We start from the raw sequence: 20714 nt of genomic DNA, 5'->3' as shown, positions 1-20714 counted from the left end.
TTATATATTGTATTTCCGTGTAATTTTGAACATTTCAATAAATTGCTGCATCCATTTCTCATTTTTCTACCAATTTATATGTAAAACAAATAAAGGGATTTGCAAGGAACAATATAAAAATGTAGACAATGAATGAAAAAGATAACACATGGCTAAATGAGTGAAAGGATTGCAAGCACCGCTGCTGTTCTGTTTAATATTGCTCACAGGAGGCTTATTTTTTCATCCCTGCACATGTCTTAGTGTTGATAATCTGGGTGTTTGTTTTTTTCCGTGGTTTACTGTTTTCCATGACCACTGGAGGAAAATCACCATAACCATCATATTATCATTCACACTGATAAACAGAAATCAGCCATCCTCAAAGTATTCATTATCTGGGTTAGTAATCATCAGTGAAATGATGAGGGACAAGACGGTTAGGAATTTAAGGAGGATAGCATGCTTCTGGAGTCACCAGTCACTCTGTCAAACTAATAAAATAACACAATGTCATTTTCTGGCAATGATTTATTAATCATAACACACACACACACAGGCACATGTGAAAAGCTGTAATGCGTAGTATGGCCTTGTCGCTCATTTAAATAGTTTATTAAGTGCTGGGTGATAGTGTGTCATTTGTTTTAGAGTTATATCTATAAAATAATGTACAGTATTATGTTTCCCCCTGAACTGGAGAAGTATTGTGAAATAAAAAGTACTTAAAATTATATTCATATTCAATAAAAACACTCATTCGCTCACATTAATAGTCCAACAAAAACCATGTTATAATATTGTTGATGATTAACAAAAGTACTGTTTTTGATCAGTTCTAAATAAAAAGACCAGCACTGAGAAAATCCCTCTTGATGGTTCAATTTTAAGCCAGTAGGCTCTATACCCACTGCTTTCACAACAAAGCGGAGCTAAATGAAAAACTTTGCACACTCGGTTGTTTGTAAAAGAGAGACAAGGACACGGGACAACGGATCTGAGGACACGAATTCTTCACAGCAGCCAGTCAGCAGCCTGAACAGAGCTGGTTAATTGAGGAGCCTGAAATAGAGACATTCTATTAGGGCTGGGAAGACACCATTCACCAGCAGCCTATCAGGAGAAACAATTCTCTGACTTTGCTCTCTGTATACCCTCAAGATACTGTGAGGGGAAAAAAGAGACAGTTATCGAATAGCACAGAAATGCTGCATAGTCATAGATAGGAAGCACACTTGTGCTTTTTCTGGTATGCCCTAAAACTTCAAGCCCTTTTCTCTTTCAGCATTAGATTCAGAGTTATAGCTTAAATCCCTGTGGCCAATAATCATGAGCAGGAGTGGATCACCAGAATGACCTCTTGACAGCCATTAATGGCACTGAAAATAATAAAAGTGCTTAATTACCCATTATTCTTATCCACAGCCACAGTGAATAGCTTGTATTTTGGGTGTGTATTGGGTGATAAAGCCCCTTTTGGTCATTGTAATGTTGGCTTGCATCGTGAGAGCATTGCACTCTACTGGCAGCTATTATGTATTGCAGAATGGGCTCCAGCTTTCCTCTGAGGCAGTTTTCAATCTTCAGCACAATGAATAACTCACCTGATTTTTGCACACGCCATCTGGAGAGCTACGCCTGATAACAACTACAAAAACAACAACACAGCTGTATCCCCTTTGCTATAGATTTAGAAAATCATAGACAATGTTGTCTCATTAATGAGATACAAAGAGCTATTAAAGTCTGTTTTTGAAATCACGCAAAAACACAGGGAATTTAATACCTCCAGTTTCTTCCGTCTGGGGAGCTTTAAATTCTCAAAGTTTGAAACTGGCTGTTATATTAGTTCGTCTACAGTCTGAAAACCCTTTGATTTCCCAAGTGACCTCAGCAACCCTGTGACATTTTTACCACTCTTTTCAGAAAGCACTTAGACTTACTGCAGACTCTTACAGTGACTGTGGCACCAGACAGCAGTCAATAATACTGAAATCCCACAAATCTACGAGTCTTTTGCTGGAATAACTAATATTCATGGACATATCTTAAAATTCTTAATGAGGTGATATGTGTGTGTGTGTGTGTGTGTGTGTGTGTGTGTGTGTGTGTGTGTGTGTGTGTGTGTGTGTGTGTGTTATATTTGTTATGTACTGTTTTAATGTGCACATCACACTAAGTTGATTTTTTTCTTTCTTTGTGTTTTTTGTGTGTGTGTGAAAATGACGTATTCATGCTGTCAGTTGCACAAAGTGACAACCTTTACACTTTTGCACCAAGTTTGATTTTTGAAATATTGTACTTGAGATTTTTCTGTTTATTCTACGTTTGATCCAACATAGCAGCTGTGATTCCAAATTAGATAAACAGCACAATCAAAATGATTCATGAAAATTCCCAATCCAACAATATTCATTATTGAACAATCAGGGGGGGAAATGCTTTATAATTAATTATTCATTTATAATGGCTGCTAGAGGGAATGTTGTTGGTTCTGTTTATTTGATGTGTTTACTTGTTTTACGCTGCAGGGCAGCGCATAATATTGTCTCTAGGAGGACAATAAGTTTCAGTCCAATTCACCAACCCACTATGCAGAATAGCCCCCTCTCGAGTGTGTTAAGTATACTGCACTATTAATATTTATTTGCGCTTTTATTTCGGGCTTGCAATAGAATGTCTTCTTTAGTCTACTGTGGTATTACAGTACTGAAATAAAGATATTCTGTATTTTTTGAAGGACATAACTATTATAAGCGGAACCACATCAATGTCCACGATTTACCTGGGGAAATATTACACGCTTATTTCGAGGAGAGGACAACAAAAACTCTACTACACAAAAGCGCGATATGCCAGAGATACAAAGTCACTTCGTGACTGTCTAAAAGTAAACCACGTGTAAAGACGTTCGCATGGTTGTAAGACACTCCAGAGTAAAGACAGAGGAGGAACTCGAGAAATACTAAACAAAGAAGTCCAACCAAAAACCAAGAAGTAGATCGTCACAGAATCTGCCCATTCCCGCATAATCTCGCCTCTCATTGGTCAGGACTCAGCGGCCGTTCACGCCAATTGGCGAGCTCGGCCGTCGTTCAGGACGCTTCTTGGCCGTCCAGGGTTCCGCTGCGACGGGATCAGAAGACGCAAATCAAGTGAAAGAAATCTTCTGACAGGAGAAAAGTTCATGCTGGAGTTCTCAAAGACCTCCGAGGGCCTCATGAAGGTAAGAAGTCACGCTGACAGCGTTTTCTGTGTTTGCGGTATGAAGTTGTACACGATAGTTTGCAGTTTTGCACCGAGACTTTTTGTCTAAAGAAGGGAAAAAAGAAAAAAAAAACCCATAAAGCTTCAGCAGAGAGGGTACAGGCCGAGCCGTTTGACGTGTTTCCATTTGTGAAAAAAAAGTTTAAGACTAAATATTTTTCCTAAAAAACAAAACAAAACAAACGACTTTTCAGCTCGTCATCATCATCTTGAGCTTCAGATGACCGACTGATCTTTGATAATGCTGCTCTCTGTTGCAGCGGCTCCAGTTGTTAAACGACTCTTAAATCACAGAAGAGCATACGCCGGTCTTACAACACACAGCTGCTTAACTCGATGTAGTTCTTATTTTAAAACTATATCACCGCATGTAGGGAGGAAGCTAAGTGAGGAAGGAAGCTAAGTGGCCTGTGCAGAAATTAGGTTGGCTAACAAATCCAATTTAGTATCTAGACATGCTGCAGGAAATTCAGGAGACCTCTCGAGCTTTATTTCCCTCTAGCTGACCTCCATCTCACGTTAGTTTGTGTGGTTTCAGACTGCAAATAGGAATCTATGCGAAACTTTTATCTTTGACTAAGTATGAAATCATCTGTCAGATGAGGTTGAGTGGCTTTTGATCTGACTTCGTGTAGTTTCATGTAAAATAAATTGCTGTCTGGCATACTTTGGATAGTGTCAGTATGACAACTGGGATTTGGAAGCTTAGAAATCCTTCTTGGATTTAAAAAAAAAAGAAAAAAAGGGGGTATTTAAAGAACTTTGGCTGTACTAGGGTGAAAGAGGGTTTTTTCGCCCTATATACTACATACAAAAACACAAGAAGATACAAAACAAAGGCCTCTTTGCTCCAATGTTTGTTTGCAGCGAAAGTAACTGTGTGTTTTAACGAGTTTACAGTGTTGCAGACGAGGCACATGGCTATCCTGGCTTAAAACAACCACGGATAAAAAGATTATGGACACAGGGCTTTCGTCATCGGAAGTAGAGCAAGGAGAACTTGTGGGAATATTTGCATTTCCCATGCTACCACCCTTTGTTTGTATACACTAATAATTGCCAACTGTAGCTCAGGGGGATTAGGCAGAACAATTTTAAAATGTTGAGGGTCTAGAAAAGTACAGTGGCACATGCAGGCTCCTGTTGGTCCAGACTCTTCTCATAACACAGTGCACACACTTCTCACAGTGATTATGGTGGCCTGTGAAATTAGCAAGCGGGCCTGTAAACCAAAACCGAGGGAGATGTGTGTGCTGTAGTTTAATTAGCTTTTTACCCATGTGGTTAGGCCACAGGCCATGAGTTCTTCTAACGGCACAACTAAAACACTGTGCCTTCTTTGTGCGAGGACGCTGCTGCAGACGGTAAATGCAGTTCAGCAGGGTCATTTCGTTTCAATTTCTGCATACTTGTTCTCCTGTTAGGCGTCGTGTAAATGCTAAGGTTTCAAGAATGCTATTCATCTTCAGGCTTCTGTGCAACTTGCGCTGTAGAAGACTGGGAAATATTGTGGCTTTTCCCCCCCTTTTTTTAAGATATCTCGTGATGACTTTGTGATGTGGGATGGTGTGGTGACCACAAACTGCTCAGATCAGAGTGAATGCTTGTTCAGGTGTTGATTACAGTCTGGTGACAGCAAAGAGTGAGATTTTTTTAGATGCTTCAGCCACTTAACAGAAAGAATATTTCAGTTATTCAAGCTTGAGCGTGCATGACTGTTATTAGGTAGTCAGTTGGTGGAGTGTTCATCCATCCCAGACGTCCCACGTGATGATTCTGGTCTATAAAGGATCGTCAGTGCAGTGCCATCAACAGCTTTGATCTCATTTCAAAAAAGAGGCCTGCTTGCATTCACTTGGGCAGAGCGTGGTTGGATGTTTGAGATGTGGACACCGCAGGGCTTGTCAGCAGTACCAACACAGCTGTGAGAACAGAGACACTACAAAGAGACCACATAACTTTAACAACAAAAAAATAACCAACTGCCATAATGTCCAATTATGATGGGAACACACAGCTGGGAAACAAAGTGATGTGAAAGTTAAGTTACTCTGAGATTATCTGGTCTCTATCTACGGTCTCTTATTTGAGATCCGTGTGCTCTGATCAACACGTCCATGTTAGTGAGCAACCTTAGAAACACAGAAATTGCGCTGTTGCTAAATATTTATTGCATTTTACTAGAGAAAGTCACTGTACCTTTAAGCTATATCCAAACTAATGATCGGGTTTCCTCAAATATAAGACCGAAAAGATTTTGTATATGTTTTGCACACTAAGTCTGCTTTGTAAAATGACCCTATCCCAATATAATCACCACTAATCCACAGAAAGCTCATAAATCAGTGGGTTAGATCAGATGGCTGTCTGGATCTCTGATTTTGGGAGAATTGGAAAACATTAAGCTTTATTTGACAATGAAATGAAAGACCGAGTAACTGCAGTATTGTTATGGGAAAAAAGCAAGATTAATACTTTCCATGTGATTTTTCTTCAGTAGTAGAGTAATAATTACGCAATGTATAAATCACAATGAGCAACAAAAAACAGGCTTTCTCTTTTTATGTCTTGCCTTTACAGTCCAAACTGAACATGGAGAGTCTGAGCAAGCCAGAGTTGTTGATGCTTTTCAGCATCCTGGAGGGAGAGCTGGAGGCCCGGGATCTTGTCATTGAAGCCCTAAAGGTACCCGTCATCAGAGCTGGGAACGTTGTCGTGTTATTATAAATTCTCTGCACAAAATGTCTTTTTAATGTAAAACATTCACACCCGAGGCTGAAAAGTGGCTATTCAACGCTCGTGGTTTTGGCAGTAAATCAAATCAAATCAAATCACTTTTTTATTGTCACATCACATGTGCAGGCACACTGGCACAGCACATGCGAGTGAAATTCTTGTGTGCGAGCCCCACAAGCAACAGAGATGTGCAAACACAACAACACAAACGAGCAAAATACAAGAATGGCCAACCTGAAACTAATAAATATATGTACAATATATAATAGTGTATGCATTTCTGGATGTGTATACTAAATATTTTCCTACGTGTGTGTGTGTGTGTGTGTATACACATTTTTACAAATTAAATAGTAAAAAAATAAAATAAAATAATAATAATAATAATAATAAAATATATAAAATATACAGAGTTGAATATGTGCAAAACAAGTGGCATTTATATACAGTGTGGAGTGCATAATGTTCAGTGTTCAGAATGAATTCAGCAATGACAGGCTTTCACAGCAGCAATTAATTTATCCATAGAAATATCTCAAATAACTCCTGCATGCAGCCATCGCTGTTCATTTATACTGTCTGCTTAAAGGGTCACTTTGGTTTTATTTCTAACCGGTGTATTTATCCATTCATCTGGATATTATGGATCTTGGATCATGCTAAGTTTTCACTTTTGACCTTGGTGTAGAGACGTGGAAACATGAGGAGTAGCACGTATATTACCACAGCGTTCATGCATTAGAAATCTTCATCCAGAATAATGTTATAACTATAAACCCATTATAATAACCACTGTTCAAGGCTCTAGATATTAATCTGTTGATACATAGTTGGGGTGTGACTCATTTCCATTTCCCCGTCTTTGTTTGTTATTTAGAAAAACTACTACTAAAATCTTTCTACTACAGACAGGAGGACTTGATCCAAATTAGGTTGTCACAAAAAATGTGAGTGCATTTTTAGTTCAGTCTTTACCTGAACGATCTTTAAACATTAACGCTTTCATCAGATTAGCAAAAGCTGATTAGCATGAGCAAGTACTTCAAGTACAATTAAATAATGAACTGATATAATGAGCTGGCTCTGCAGTGAGTCTCTTATCCTACAAATGAACTCCAAGTAAAACTTCACTAATTTATTCTCATGCTTGTCTGTGCAGACCCCTAAAAGTCAAAATCAGAATCTTAAAGTGGAGTGACGTTAATGGGGAGCCATTGCAAATGAACTACCAATGATGTGATATGCTAATACTTAGAAGACGTAATCATGATGTCCTGCATAACCTGCAGACGTTCCAGGGAAGCTTTGTTAAGACAAGTGAGCAATGAATTGCACTAATCCAGATGTTATGAAATATAAGCATGAATAACAATTTCCAGTTCAGAGCATGACACAATGGAACTCAACTTGGCAATATTTCTTAAGCGATAAAACTAAGAGCAAAACAGAAATGAATGCGAGAATTCCAGAGTGAAAAAGGAGTCAAAAGTTACCCCACGGTTCCTAAATGAAAATTCAGCGATAGTGACAAGGAAATCTAGAGTTTCCATTACTTTAGACACATTCTGTCCAGCGCACAATCAAGAACTTCTGTTCTTTCTTCATTAAGTTGGAGAAAATTGTCATCAGCCATCCAACTTTTAATAGAATTCTAAGTACATATGCAAGATCATAACATTAGATATATCTTATGCCTTAAAAGAGTTAAACAGCAGAATGTCATCTGTGTAGAAGTGATAAGAAATATCCTTAAAAGTGATCAAAATGTGGTGAAGAGGGAGGAGATGTAACAGAAAAAGGAAAGATCAGGACTTTGTGGTACGCTGTAGGCAGGATGAATGGAAGAGAATCTGACCTTAGAAGTGGCCTCTGAAAAGGATGGTAAAGACAGATAGCAAGAGAAGCACTCCAAAGCATGCCCTGATATATCCATCCAGTATCTCAGCCTATCTTTATTTATCAGCAAATCATCTTTCAAAAGAGGAGAGAGGGATTTGTCCATTAGTTAATGTACATAAGTGGTAGCCCAAGTAAAGAGTTATATGTAGCCTACAAAACATTTCTCCTTGCATGTCATCTAGATTTTTAGTAGCATACAGTTTGCTGTACAAGGCTATTTTCTGTGACCGTTAAGCTAAACCTTCTGAGTTTGCCTAATCTGAGAACTACTCTCTGTGTCTGAGAGAATGGACTAAATCTTTCCGGGCATTGTTTACGTATACCATACACTGGAGTGAATAGATGAACCAGTGAACAGTGCACATGCACTCACTTTGAACTTGCTGTTGCAGAGTTTAGACTGTCAGTTTGACGCAGAGCCACCAGCTCGGACGTTAAAATGCCTTAGGCTGGCCAATCCTTTCAATTAAAGGATTGGCAGGCTATTTTCCCCATTCTGTGTCCTTTTGCTGTACCAGCAGGCTCACATGCTTTCTCATGCTTTCTGTAAATTTTTATGTTATATTAAGGATCTATTGTATTTTATTTAGATATATTTTTTAAATATAATAATAAGTGTTGTTTTGACGCAAAATCACAAATGCATGATAAATAGCGGTTAAGCAACTTCATGATGCAACATTTCTGCAAAAGATGGCTTTGCCTTTTTCAAATTTTTTAATGCTTTGCATACTTCATTCCTGCCAGTAATGTTTGCGTCTTACAGCCCTTACGCACTTGGAATTCTAGTCATTTTCGTGTTGTAAAATGTGCCATTGAAAGAACAAACTTGAGAGGAGGCAGCTTGTGGAACACTGCTGAATGTTCATGTGTTGTGTCTAGACCACATTCCTACATCTCCTCAGGGATCTGGCCATCTAAGGCAAGAAGAGTTACAGCACACTGGGTGCCTGATGACTCACTGTGAGCATGAGTAGGAGTGAACAAATAAACATTGGCCTTAACTGGAGGGAGCTTGAAGTGAATATGGCTATGCTGCCCTCATCTACACAAATTCTTAACCCATTCATCCCTTCAGTTGGACCAGTCTGACAGTTTTATGGTACTTTAATAATTATGCGATCACTAAGTTGTGGGTAAAAAAAAATTGTTTTTTCAAGGAAAAAAATCAGTATTAGTCACACAGCCTTTAATTCCAGTCATATGCAGTTAGGATTTTTAATCATCCAGCGCTGCAGGGTTCTAGTTTTTCTAAATGAGTTTGCTAAAGTGAAAACACAAGTTCATACCTTTCTTTTGTTCTGCTCTTGAAACATGGCACCTTGGGTCTTGTCCTAACATGAAAAGCGGATTGTTATCAGAGAAATAGCACCCCCATAACCAGATCTTCCATTGTTGTTGCATGGATTTATGAATGGCAGTTTGTCTGTTAGATAAATGTTGTAACTGCCGTTGAAGGGACTGTCATAAACAACAAAAAAACACCCAAAAGTTATGTGCAAAGTTCTCAGGCATTTAATTCTCTCATTTTATCTACATAAACGAGGTTGACATTTTGGGCTTTTGCTTGTCCACTGTGGATAGATTGCAACAAAATGTGATTCCCCATAAAAATTGAGTTTGAGTTTGTCTAATATTTGTACTTTATAAGAGTAACTTGTATCCATTGCTCGTTGCAGATATTAGCAAGTCTGCCAGCAGTAATTGGAGAAGTAAGGCCACTCATGTTGGTTTTATCTGATGTGTCAGTGCCACACTGTCACCGTCATGTGAGAGGTGTTTAGCTTTAACACAATTTTCCATAGTAATAAAACAGACGCAGATAAACTGTATCACATGCGTGATAAACTCTTCACATATTTGCTTTTAAAAGTATAAAAACTGTCAAGTTTCATCTGTTGTCTACTTTCTCTGTGTTTTTTCCAAATCTTTTATCAGTGATTTTCTACAGGACATTGTATTGTATGGCAAGTACAGGATGTGAGGTTAATGGCGTGTTTCTTCTGTGGTACTCTATATTTAATTATGCAGAACTATCAGTGGCATTCTAACTATCTGCTGCATTTTTCCCCTTGTGACTCACTTTTGCAGCTGCTCACACTGTGGCTTTCAAAAGGAAGTGAGTCTCTGGCAACGCTTATATTTGGCACACAAAACCCTGCAGTGATCCAGTAGTCCCTTTGGTTTGGGAAAGGAATATGAGTCTTTATGTTCAAAAGGGACTCGGATATGGAAATTAGCCTTTAATTAACTGTCAGGTTCACATGGCGTGGCAGACAAGAGCTTCCAAATGAAGCTACTTCAAAATCTTACCTTGTGCTGTGTTTAGGTGCTGAAATAGGAAAGAGCACTTTTGTTTGTTGGGCTGCGATGCATCAGCTGATTAGATTCGCTATCAGATAACATAACATATTTTGCACTTCAGTGATGGATAGTGGTTTTAGATAGCCTTTTCCTTACCATAGAATGCTAATGACATGCATTAACAACATCTGACATACAGTATACAGGATTCCAGGGTGGAAAGTTATTCATAACTTTTTATTTTATCAATCTTGTCACTAACACTGCATAGCAGAAAGACTTGAGGCATATGTCAGCAAAAGATAAGCTGGATTTGAACCAACGTAGCCATGGCAAAAAGACAGCTTCCCAAGAAAAAGCACCCACAGGTTGCCAGGAACTGTTGCCAACTGACAAAGGCGTAAATAATGAAACTAGACTGTGATGCATAACAACCATGCCCTGAGTGTTTATGGGTGTTGTACATGTACTGTATGATGCGATGAATACTGTGGTAGGTGTGGGCGCTAAGTATGAAGTAGCATGAGGAATTGGGTTTTTTTCCCTTTACAGAGAAGCGATGCAGAGGAAAACAAACTCTCTCTGTGCTGAGGAAGTACACATCTGTCTGTGCACTGAAGGGCTGTGGAGGGAGAGAGAGAAGCACAGTCTGTGTTTATGAGTAAACATTTGTGTAACGAGGGGGTGCTGAGAATTTATCAAAAAAAAAAATCCTGACAATTTAAAGGCCCGTTATCCACGTATATTAAAGTGTAAACAGTGCAGGCTGAATAATTAGACATAAACAAGGAAAGAAATGAAAACTTTTTTTTAGTTATGTATATGTTTCTAAGTAGCTTTCTCCTCTGTAAGGAATGACTTATAAATCTAGTCTTATTTTCCCTTTAAGTGTCATTTTATATGACTGACTTAGGCAAGAATGGAAACTCCCATATAAGGTTTTTTTAGTCTTGGCCTGTAAAGTGACACATCAGAGCAGACAGTCACTGACGGGAACAGGAGTGGGCTGTGGGCCAGCTCTGCAGACAGATTTCGCTTTTCAGACTTCTCTTTAAAATTAGGTGATGTATGTTATTTTTAGCCCCAGTATAAACATTATTTGCTCCCTATAATATAGTCGGTACAAGAACAACAGAGTAAATGTCCTGCATAGCACAAAAGTCTGCTTCTGAGTTCCTGAATGGTGATTGGGCTTTCGATAGTGCCCACATTTGAGAGGCATTTTTGAATTCTCTCGGGCAACCCGTGTTTTCCTGTTTCACCCTCCATTCTGTTTGATCCGCCTTCACACCGTCCTCAGCGGACTAGATCAAATAACAGCTGCGAAGCCTCGCAGCCTTGTCCTGCTCGCTTTGTGCCAAATGAGCCAACATTGAGGATTGAGAAAACGATAGCCGTAAAGCTTCTGATCTCTCGTGAAATTATGTTTGAACTTTGATTTTCTGTCTAAAGCCATTGGTGAACACTCCCGGTGTTTTTCTGGAAACAACTAAGTGAACTTGAAGAACTTCCTAAAAGCAGTTAGAGTTTGATCTGACACTGTCATTTTAGTTCTATAGAATTGAGTACAGCATTATAAAGGATCTTGGTGTTTTTCAGCTCACGTTTTCTCCCCGCTCGATTAGCAAATGTCTATTTTGTTTTGTGAAATTTCATTTATGGCAGAATCTCTCCACAACTACTAATGGCTAATGGCACTTTTGTATCAATTATATTCTGCCCGAGGAAGCTTATGATGTGCTCATGCAATAGTCAATTTATTAAGCTCGGTAGTTATCCACCATGATGGCTAATCTGTCAGCCACAGTGGGCTTTTTATACCACGGGACTCCTTAATAAATGCTGCCAGTGAACTGCAGCAAGATGCAAAGATTTTAATTACTTATTTTGCTTGCAGGCTTTGTAAAAGAATGGATGACTATTGCTCTGCAGGCCTTTCCACACTTTGACAACACTTTAAACCTTTCAAGTAATCTTGGTATCAGTCTTCAGGAGCTCTGTCCTCACCCTGCCAGAGCTGATACCGCTTTCTTTAATCTCTTCATCCTCTTTTGTTGAAACCTCACTAAGACACTGCTGGCTCTGCTACAGCCCTCCTCTCCCGCTCTCTCTTTTTCACTTACTTTCTCTCTCTACCTCCCTCTGCAGTACCTCTTCAGGGCAGGCCTAAAGACATCTTCTAAACCTGAAATGTGTGGCTGCTATTGTTCCTCCTTTGTCATGAGTTAAACAGAACAGGTCTCCCTTGGCCGAGGCCCAGTCTGGTGCAGCTGTCCTGCTAAAGATAGACCGACACGCGGACCATCTGTTGCTCTTTTTCCTGTTAGTGTTTTTTCTTATTTTGTTTTTTAAACATCTCCTTCTCCATCTCTCTTTTTCTCTCTTCCCCTAAGTACTGCTTCTTTACATCTTTACCATCAGTATTAGAAATGATAATCATGGTGTGCTGAAAATGGCGTTTGATTTCCTCTTTTCATGGAAGGGAAGAGATAGCAGCATGTGTTAATGTCATAGCTGCCAGAGATTAAAGCTATTAAATCATTTCATAATCACACTCTGTGCTGTGGATTGATACTGTCTGCTTAAATTAATTGAGATATCTTTTTTACCGACCAAGAGAAGCATTATATACTACAGTGGAATTCTGTTCATGAGATTGTTCTTTAGTACGGAGGCATTTTGACGCAACCAGGTAAAATGCACGAAGATTAATATTCATTCAATTTTGCAAGTATTTATTCATAAACAGAACTATTTTGACGTGATGATGGTACTAGATGAACATCAACCCCATGGTGGGTCTATTGGAGAACTTAAGAAACCGTTCATGAACACAAGAGATGTCAGCTGATAAAATTGGCTATCATTTAGGGCTGTGCGATATGACCAAAATCTCATATCCCGATATAAGAATTCTATCGTCGATAACTATATAAATCACAAAAATGTAACATTTTCTTTAAATTATGTGAATCTCGGGCAGCTCGACTTGCGGGAAGTGTTTCCAGCTGCGCGTCATGTAGCTGGAGTCGAGTGTTTTAACCGATGCATGAAACGATACATTTTTAGGCATAAGTTGTAAAGGCCGCCGTTTTCTTTGTGAGTATTTATTACACGGCGTGCTGCGGGGAAAAGCCTGTTCTAACGTTTGAGTCTAAGGTTTATTTTTTAGCACCTGGTGGCTCTTTTCTTTTTTACTTCTCATCCGTAAATAATCTGCTCTTTCATGTGATTCAGTTTATTTTGAAAAGTCTCAACAGGATCTTGAGCTTTATTGTGAAAGGTTTATGTGGAACATAAACAAGCGCACACGCGATGCTTTTACCGTCGTTGTTGCTAACCACAACACATAAAAACAGGCACTTGTCCATCTGTAGTGTGGTTATATTAAATATAAGAGAAAGAGAGAACTTTAAGAAATTAATATAGCCACTACAGTGACCATCAAAACGATGAAAAAATATTGCCGTTAAGTTTATTTTGTGACACCACGAAACAAACGATAGCGTAAAATGAACCATACACGTTTTTATATCGTCATTGGATATATATCGTTATATGAACAGCCCTACTGTCATACATATTCTGGTGTTGGCATATGTGTCATCCAGTATCATATAGCCTAATGCAGAAGTAGTGCTCAGGGTCAAGTGAATATCTTACGATACAGCGGTGCAGAGTCAGATATTATCTTCACAGTAGGTTAATGACTCTTGTTAAATACATGCCTGGACAGTTAAAGAATAACTTATAAAGAATAATCTATACTCTGTACGTCCTGTGTGCATATCAAGTTCAGGTTTTATTGATCACTTCAAAAGACCTGTTGCCACTAGTGTTTCAATCTTTTCTCCCTGCTTCTCTTCCTTAAAAATGGTTTCTTGACAGCCACCTTTCCTTTGAGACTTTTCTGATGAGACTTCGGCGAACAATAGATGGATCAACTTAAAGGCCAGATGCGTCTCTTAGATTATGTGTCAGGTCTCTTGTCTTTTTTTTCTTCCTCCAAATGTCTTAAGGACATGACTTTCAGATATTTGGTGTAGATAGTTTTTTAGGCCTGTTGCTTCTTTCTTTGTCATCCAATCGTTCAGTCTCCACAAATCTTTAAAGGAAACACTGCACGAAAACCCGAGATATGCTACATTTTCTGATAATGGCGCTTTGGTTAATATCGTTAATATTGTTGGCACAAAAACACAGTTTTATGCCTGTAAAACTGTTATCTTTGGCATTTTTTGCACATTCATTTAAAGTGGTGGTAACAAATGTTTGTGTTTTTGTGACAGTCTGCTAATAACGGAGGGCCTAAAGATACAATTTAAAATTCGTTCTTTGTTAATTTGTCTGTTATGCATACATGGAGCACTGGCTCATTACTTCAGTTAGGTTCCCTTGGAATGATTCATAGGTTAATTCAATTCAATTCAATTTTATTTATATAGCACCAAATCACAACAAAAGTTGCCTCAAGGTGCTTCATAGATACAGAGAAAAACCCAACAATCATATGACCCCCTATGAGCAAGCTCTTTGGCAACAGTGGGAAGGAAAAACTCCCTTTTAAAAGGAAGAAACCTCCAGCAGGACCAGGCTCAGGGAGGGGCGGGGCCATCTACTGCAACCGGTTGGGGTGAGAGAAGGAAGACAAGATAAAGACATGCTGTGGAAGAGAGACAGGGATTAATAACAGATATGATTCAATGCAGAGAGGTCTATTAATACATAGTGAGTGAGAAAGGTGACTGGAAAGGAAAAACTCAATGCATCATGGGAATCCCCCGGCAGCCTACGTCTATTGCAGCATAACTAAGGGAGGATTCAGGGTCACCTGGTCCAGCCCTAACTATATGCTTTAGCAAAAAGGAAAGTTTTAAGCCTAATCTTAAAAGTAGAGATAGTGTCTGTCTCCTGAATCCAAACTGGAAGCTGGTTCCACAGAAGAGGGGCCTGAAAACTGAAGGCTCTGCCTCCCATTCTACTTTTAAATACTCTAGGAACAACAACGTGTACCAAGTTTCGTTGCCCTCCATTCTAAAAAGGCAATAATAGCTAAGATTCTGATCAGTCTGAGAAGCCAGAAAACTGATACAGTTGCTACAGCCCAGTTACAAACATTGTGTGGAAAAAGGCTGACTCCTCTCTCTCTCTCTCTCCGCCCCCCCTGCAGGCACAGCGTAAAGAGCTATTCATTCAGGAGCGCTATGGAAGGTACAACCTCAGTGACCCCTTCCAGGCTTTGCAGAGAGACAGTGAGGCTGTGGGGGGCCAGGACAAAGAGGCTGGCTGTTCTTCCTCCACCTCCAACCCTCTAGTGGTCCTCAAACTGGTGGTGAGCCACTGCAGGAGAATGCAGGAGAAGATGCTGGCCCAGCTGGCTGCAGCTGAGAGCAGGCACAGAAGGGTGGGTGGACGTGTCGTCCTTAATCAGAAGCGCTGGTAATGAGATGATTTGGAGGGGAAAAAAAGTTAAAAGTAATCCTCAGCGTTTGAGAAAGAAAACATAAATGAGGCAGTAGCCAGTGAAGTGCTGGCTTGTAATGCACTGTGAATAAAGAGGGTTTTTAAAATAGCTTTTTATGAGTTTTTGTGACTTTTCATAATGCAAATATTCAGTCAAATGATTTATATTTATATTATTTATTATATTTACTGTTGTTTATTATTTATTTATAACTAAAAAAGTTGCATATTCAAAAGATTTTATTTTTCTGTAAAATACCGCGTATGCAGTACCTCCAAAGCCCACCAGGCCAGGAGGCCGCTGCCCCATTTAACTTGTTTAACTGTTTTAGAGATAATCAGTATTAATGTTATTTTTTAGCAGGCCAAACTCAGATTTTGTCTCCCTGCTGTGTTTCCTTCAGGTCATTGCAGACCTGGAGGAGGAAAAGAGGAAGCATGCAGAGGATACAGCGGAGGGAGATGATGTCACTTATATCCTGGAAAAGGAGAGGGAGCGCTTACAACAACAGGTGCCTTCTCACTGATGACTCATCAAATATTTGTCCAAAATGTGCTAAATCAGTAATTTTCAGATGTTTAAGCAGCCATAGTGTGTTTATGAAAATCAGTGTATTTTCAGATTTTTTTTTTTTTAATTTATTTTTTCTTCTTTGTGTTGCTAGCTGGAATTTGAGAGGAGTCAGGTCCGCCGGCTGGAGAAAGAACAGCGGCGCATTACTGACCAGTTAGAGGACGAGCGGGCTCAGCACAAACAGCTCTCCTGTGCTTTGGCCAAAGAGTGCAAGTGGGCCAGTGCCAGAGCTCTGGAGGAGGGACACCGACTGAGCGAACTGAGCCGTAAACTCGAAAAGGTATAAAAACATTTGGAACCCCATCATTGCCTAGCACCTGTATGTGCTTAGGCATATTCGATTTTTGATTTTCTTTTTCTGATGTAGGAAAAAGAGACTTGTCAGTCTCTTAGAAAAGAACTGGAGGATGAGAAGACAAAAGCTCTGAGGATGGAGGCGAGAGTGGAGGAGCAGCTGGCTGAGTTTGACACAGACCGTGAACAGCTCCGCTCACGACTGAAGAAGGAGGAAGCTCACTGTTGTCAGCTACAGCATCAGGTTTGCACAGTCAGCACATTTGGCAAAATTTCTAATTTCATATAAACTTACTCCAGCAGGGGAATCTTAGTGCAGAGTCACATTTCTGCATATCTTTTTATTTTTCTTGTAATCAGGTAGAAGAGCTCAAGAGGAAGCTGGAGGAAGTGAACACAATGAAGGAAACTAGAGGAGCCATTACAGCTCCAACTGAGCCAGGAGAAAAGGAGTGGGCCACAAACGTTCCTCCGGGAAAGTCATTAGTAGACTCTGTTAAGGTTGAGGACATAGAGGAGGACAGAAACAAGCCACCTTCACAGGCAAACGGTCATCATTGTCCAGCAGAGACTAACGGGCATCATGACCCACAGAATGGAAATGAAAATCCTCCAATTCAGACCCAAACATCGTTCTCTCCCTCCACTGCTGTTTCTCCAACTCTTCCTTGTTCCTCCCCCTGCGCCTCACCCGTTCTTGCCAAACGGCCACCAACCAGCCCAAATCAAGAAAGCTTTCAGTCTCCCTACCAAGCCGGGATCAATCAACGTTTCCATGCTGCTCGCCACAAGTTTCAGGGTACCCCTGACCCAGAGCCGCAGTCCCAGGCTGTGCAGCCTGCTCTTCCTCTCTTGCCGAAGGACCCCTCTCCTGCGGCCGTCACCTCGTCGCCAGAGGCCAACCCGGTCAAGCAGATTGCCCGCAGCACAGTTACTCAAGTCCTGTCACGTTTCACCACCGCCCAGCAAAGTGCTACGGCGAAGCTCGCCACATCGAACAACTCACCCTTTGGTACAGACTACCGCAGCCTGGCAGCACCTTTGTCTCCAATCATTGGAAGGGCTGCAGGGATGGTTCCCCAAGGAATAAAATCGCCCACCATTCCCAGGGCAGAGCGGGGCAACCCTCCACCAATCCCTCCTAAGAAGCCTGGTCTAGCCCAGGCCCCTTCTTCTCCAGCTGCAGTGCCCAGGTCTCCCAGCCATTTCTCTGATAGTCCCCTCGCAGGAAGCTGTGGCCTCACCTCCAGCCAGGAAGGAGTTAAAGAACTGGACATGGTGGTTTCATCTAATTAACCGATCTGCTTGTGGCAACATTCACATTTCATAATAAGATATAGGTTTGTATATAACCAGAGTTTTATCATTTCCTTTTTTTAAACAAATGACCCCTCAAACACTGTTATGCTGTTTGTATTTATTAGATTTATTTGAAATACGTGCGAGGGCACTATTGTAGGAAGTAGATGAAGAGCTGGTAGTAATGAACAATTACAGCTGAGTTTAAGTTTCATAAGGTGCATATTATGTTGTTACGATGTATAATTTTTTAATAGTGTCTTTCCATTTATTTTGTCTCAAGTATGTCGCTTTTTATTGTAAGAATAATCATCAGTAACTTAACCTTTGACCAGTGTAGGCTACAGAGTCGTTTTAGTTTGCACTAGTGTTCTTTTTTTTTTTAATTAAAAACCCAGTAGTCCTTACTTATTACTGCATCTTATTTTAACACAACAAATAATCTGATTAGTGCCGTAATGTCATGTCATGTTTTGTTGTCTATTAATTTAATGATGTAGTTACAATAACTATGTAGACTCTGATGGTTATATGCAGGTGCTGTTGTAAAAACTGTTCTGATCATCATGTCTTTGTCCTTTATAACAAATCACTATAAGAAAAAAATGTAGCCAATCATAGCTTTGATTAATATCGCATCCTGCCATGCTGGGTATTCCTCTGTTTTTAATTATATTTTTTACAGTACTTTTTTGTTAGGCTGGAAAGTGGTATCTTTAATAAATATATCCTAAATTTTGTCATGCACTCATCTGTTTATTAGCCCTCCTACAGGAATTATAGTGTTTTAGGTATTATTGCCAATAACTTGTTTAAATAACATAAAAAAGGACATTCAGTTTGGTGTTATATATATATATGATAAATCGTATTAATTCCTCACTTTTGATAAGGAAAAACCAGTGAGGTCAGATTTACTTAAGAAACAACTATAGCCTGTGGGTATCATGGAGTCCAAAGTGTACCAAGAAAATAACCCTACACCCTTGCACCACCACCGGTCGCCTGAACTATTGATACAAGACAGGACGGTCCATTCTTTCATGTTGGTTAAGCCAAACTCTGACCGTACCACCCAAATGCTGCAGTACAAATTGGGACTCATCAGACCAGGCAATTTTTTTCCCAGTCTTCTACTGTACAATTTGGGTTAGCCAGAGTGTGAATTGTAATCTCAGTTTCCTGTGGTTAGCATGTAACAGGAGTGTTGCATGCTGTGGCCCTCTAATGCCATAGCCCTTCTGCTTCAAGATGTGACGTGCTGTGCAACCAAAGAATGCTTTTCCACATACCTTGGATGTAACAGATATTTCTTTCTTTTTTTTCCCAGACAATTATCTGAAAACTCTAGAGATGCATGTGTGGGAAATTGTAACCATTCAAACTCCCTCAAATCACCTTTCTTCCTCATTCTGATGCTCAGTTTGAACTTCAGCAAGCTGTACTGACCATGTCTACAAGCACTAGGTTGTTGCCATGTTATTGGCTGTTTATACTTATATTTGCATTAATTAGCACCGGTATACCAAACAAAGTAGTGAATGGATACTATATAAAACAAAAAAAATCCAAAATTGGACATGCGCTGCAACATAAAGCAGTACATAAAACACGATGCACCTCTTAAAAAAGCAGTTGTTGCAAAAATTGTTCAGGAACAGCCTGAGAAAAATGACATTGAGCCCAAGGTGCTGACCTGACCTCTAAATCCCTGAGATCCCAATCCAATCAGGCTTCATGCATACAGGCCCCACCCTGCCAAACCCCGAGGATCCGCTCCCAACATCTCAGTGTCAGGCAGCTCGCGTGACTGTGCACCAAGGGGTCAACTGTTTCAAAATTACATTTACAAGCTGCTGTCTGTGTTGACAGAGCATGTAGCAAACCTTTAGTCCGATTAAACTACTTTAATAAACAGAGTTTTTAATGTCTATTTCCCATAAGACACTCGTCTGTATCAGTGCATCTTTATGTCTGTTATCTTTTTGATCATTCTGTTATTTGCTCTGTTGTTCTGTTGTCTTGAAGAAACGCGAGTGTGTTGTCTTGAGCAGGAAAAGAGGAAAAAATGTTGTTTTGTTTTGGGAATGATGTGCTTGAGAGCACAACACAGTCCATCACAGTGAATAGAATTACTGGACTTAACTTCATATCATACAATATTACACAGGTAATTTTAAACGTTGTGGCTTCTTTTTATGTTTTCAATATTGTACTGCCAAACAGTGTCCACCAGAGGTCAGTGCTTGATAAGAAGCCACAGGTGCCTTTGCTGAGTTGTGAATGGAATCAGATTTTTAAATCAATTTCTATATTGTACTTTTACATAAATATGGCTGTAAAAAGCAAGTGTGTTTATCTGTGCATCTGTTTGTAATTTTACAGACTGAAAAATTGTTATTTCTCTACATGCATTAGAAATGACAGAAACCTCTGCGTGAAGGCCTTACATGCAAAATTTATCAAGTAAGTTCTGTGCTGACAATGAGAGTGAATCCATTAACATAAGATATTAGGTTAGTGTATTATTTGCTTCTTTTTAAAAAAAATTTAGGCAGAGCAAGAAGCACCCATATCTTATGGAAATATATCTTAGATTGAAGGAAGGGTGTACTAAGAAGAGGATTTTTATATTTTGCTTTTGTTCCATTTCAAAAATGAATATGAGATCTTTGAATTAACTCAGCTGGTTGGTTTTTGTGCTCCTTGTTAAGAGAGTCAGTTAAGAGCGAGAAGCTAGATTGTTGCAATGACCTTTTATTAACCTTTTTTTTTATTATAAGTCCACACAAAATAAATTGACAAGGTGTGCATTCTCTCTGACTCGATCACATTCTTAGTCCGAGTGTCCTAACAGTGAACACTCGCTAACTCGGCTCTTTTGATACACTAAATTACC

At 39.6% G+C, this 20714-nt stretch overlaps 1 protein-coding gene across 1 annotated transcript; it reads left to right on the top strand.

The window, feature by feature from the left end:
• Positions 1–3138: 3138 nt before the first annotated feature.
• LOC146632771 (CTTNBP2 N-terminal-like protein) lies at positions 3139–17812 on the top strand. Its single transcript, XM_085354677.1, has 7 exons — positions 3139–3205; positions 5827–5931; positions 15356–15589; positions 16053–16160; positions 16314–16502; positions 16590–16760; positions 16877–17812. The coding sequence occupies exons 1-7, from the start codon at positions 3167–3169 to the stop codon at positions 17810–17812; spliced, it is 1782 nt and encodes a 593-aa protein (XP_085210803.1). The 5' UTR covers positions 3139–3166.
• The last annotated feature ends 2902 nt before the right edge of the window (positions 17813–20714 follow it).

Source organism: Diplotaxodon limnothrissa, linkage group LG5 (genome assembly GCF_057381915.1).
Source record: "Diplotaxodon limnothrissa isolate DT_005_m linkage group LG5, D_limnothrissa_male_GT1.1, whole genome shotgun sequence".
Lineage (NCBI taxonomy): Eukaryota > Metazoa > Chordata > Actinopteri > Cichliformes > Cichlidae > Diplotaxodon > Diplotaxodon limnothrissa.
The sequence above is the reverse complement of the archived record's forward strand: the minus strand, read 5'-3'. Positions and strand labels throughout refer to the sequence as shown.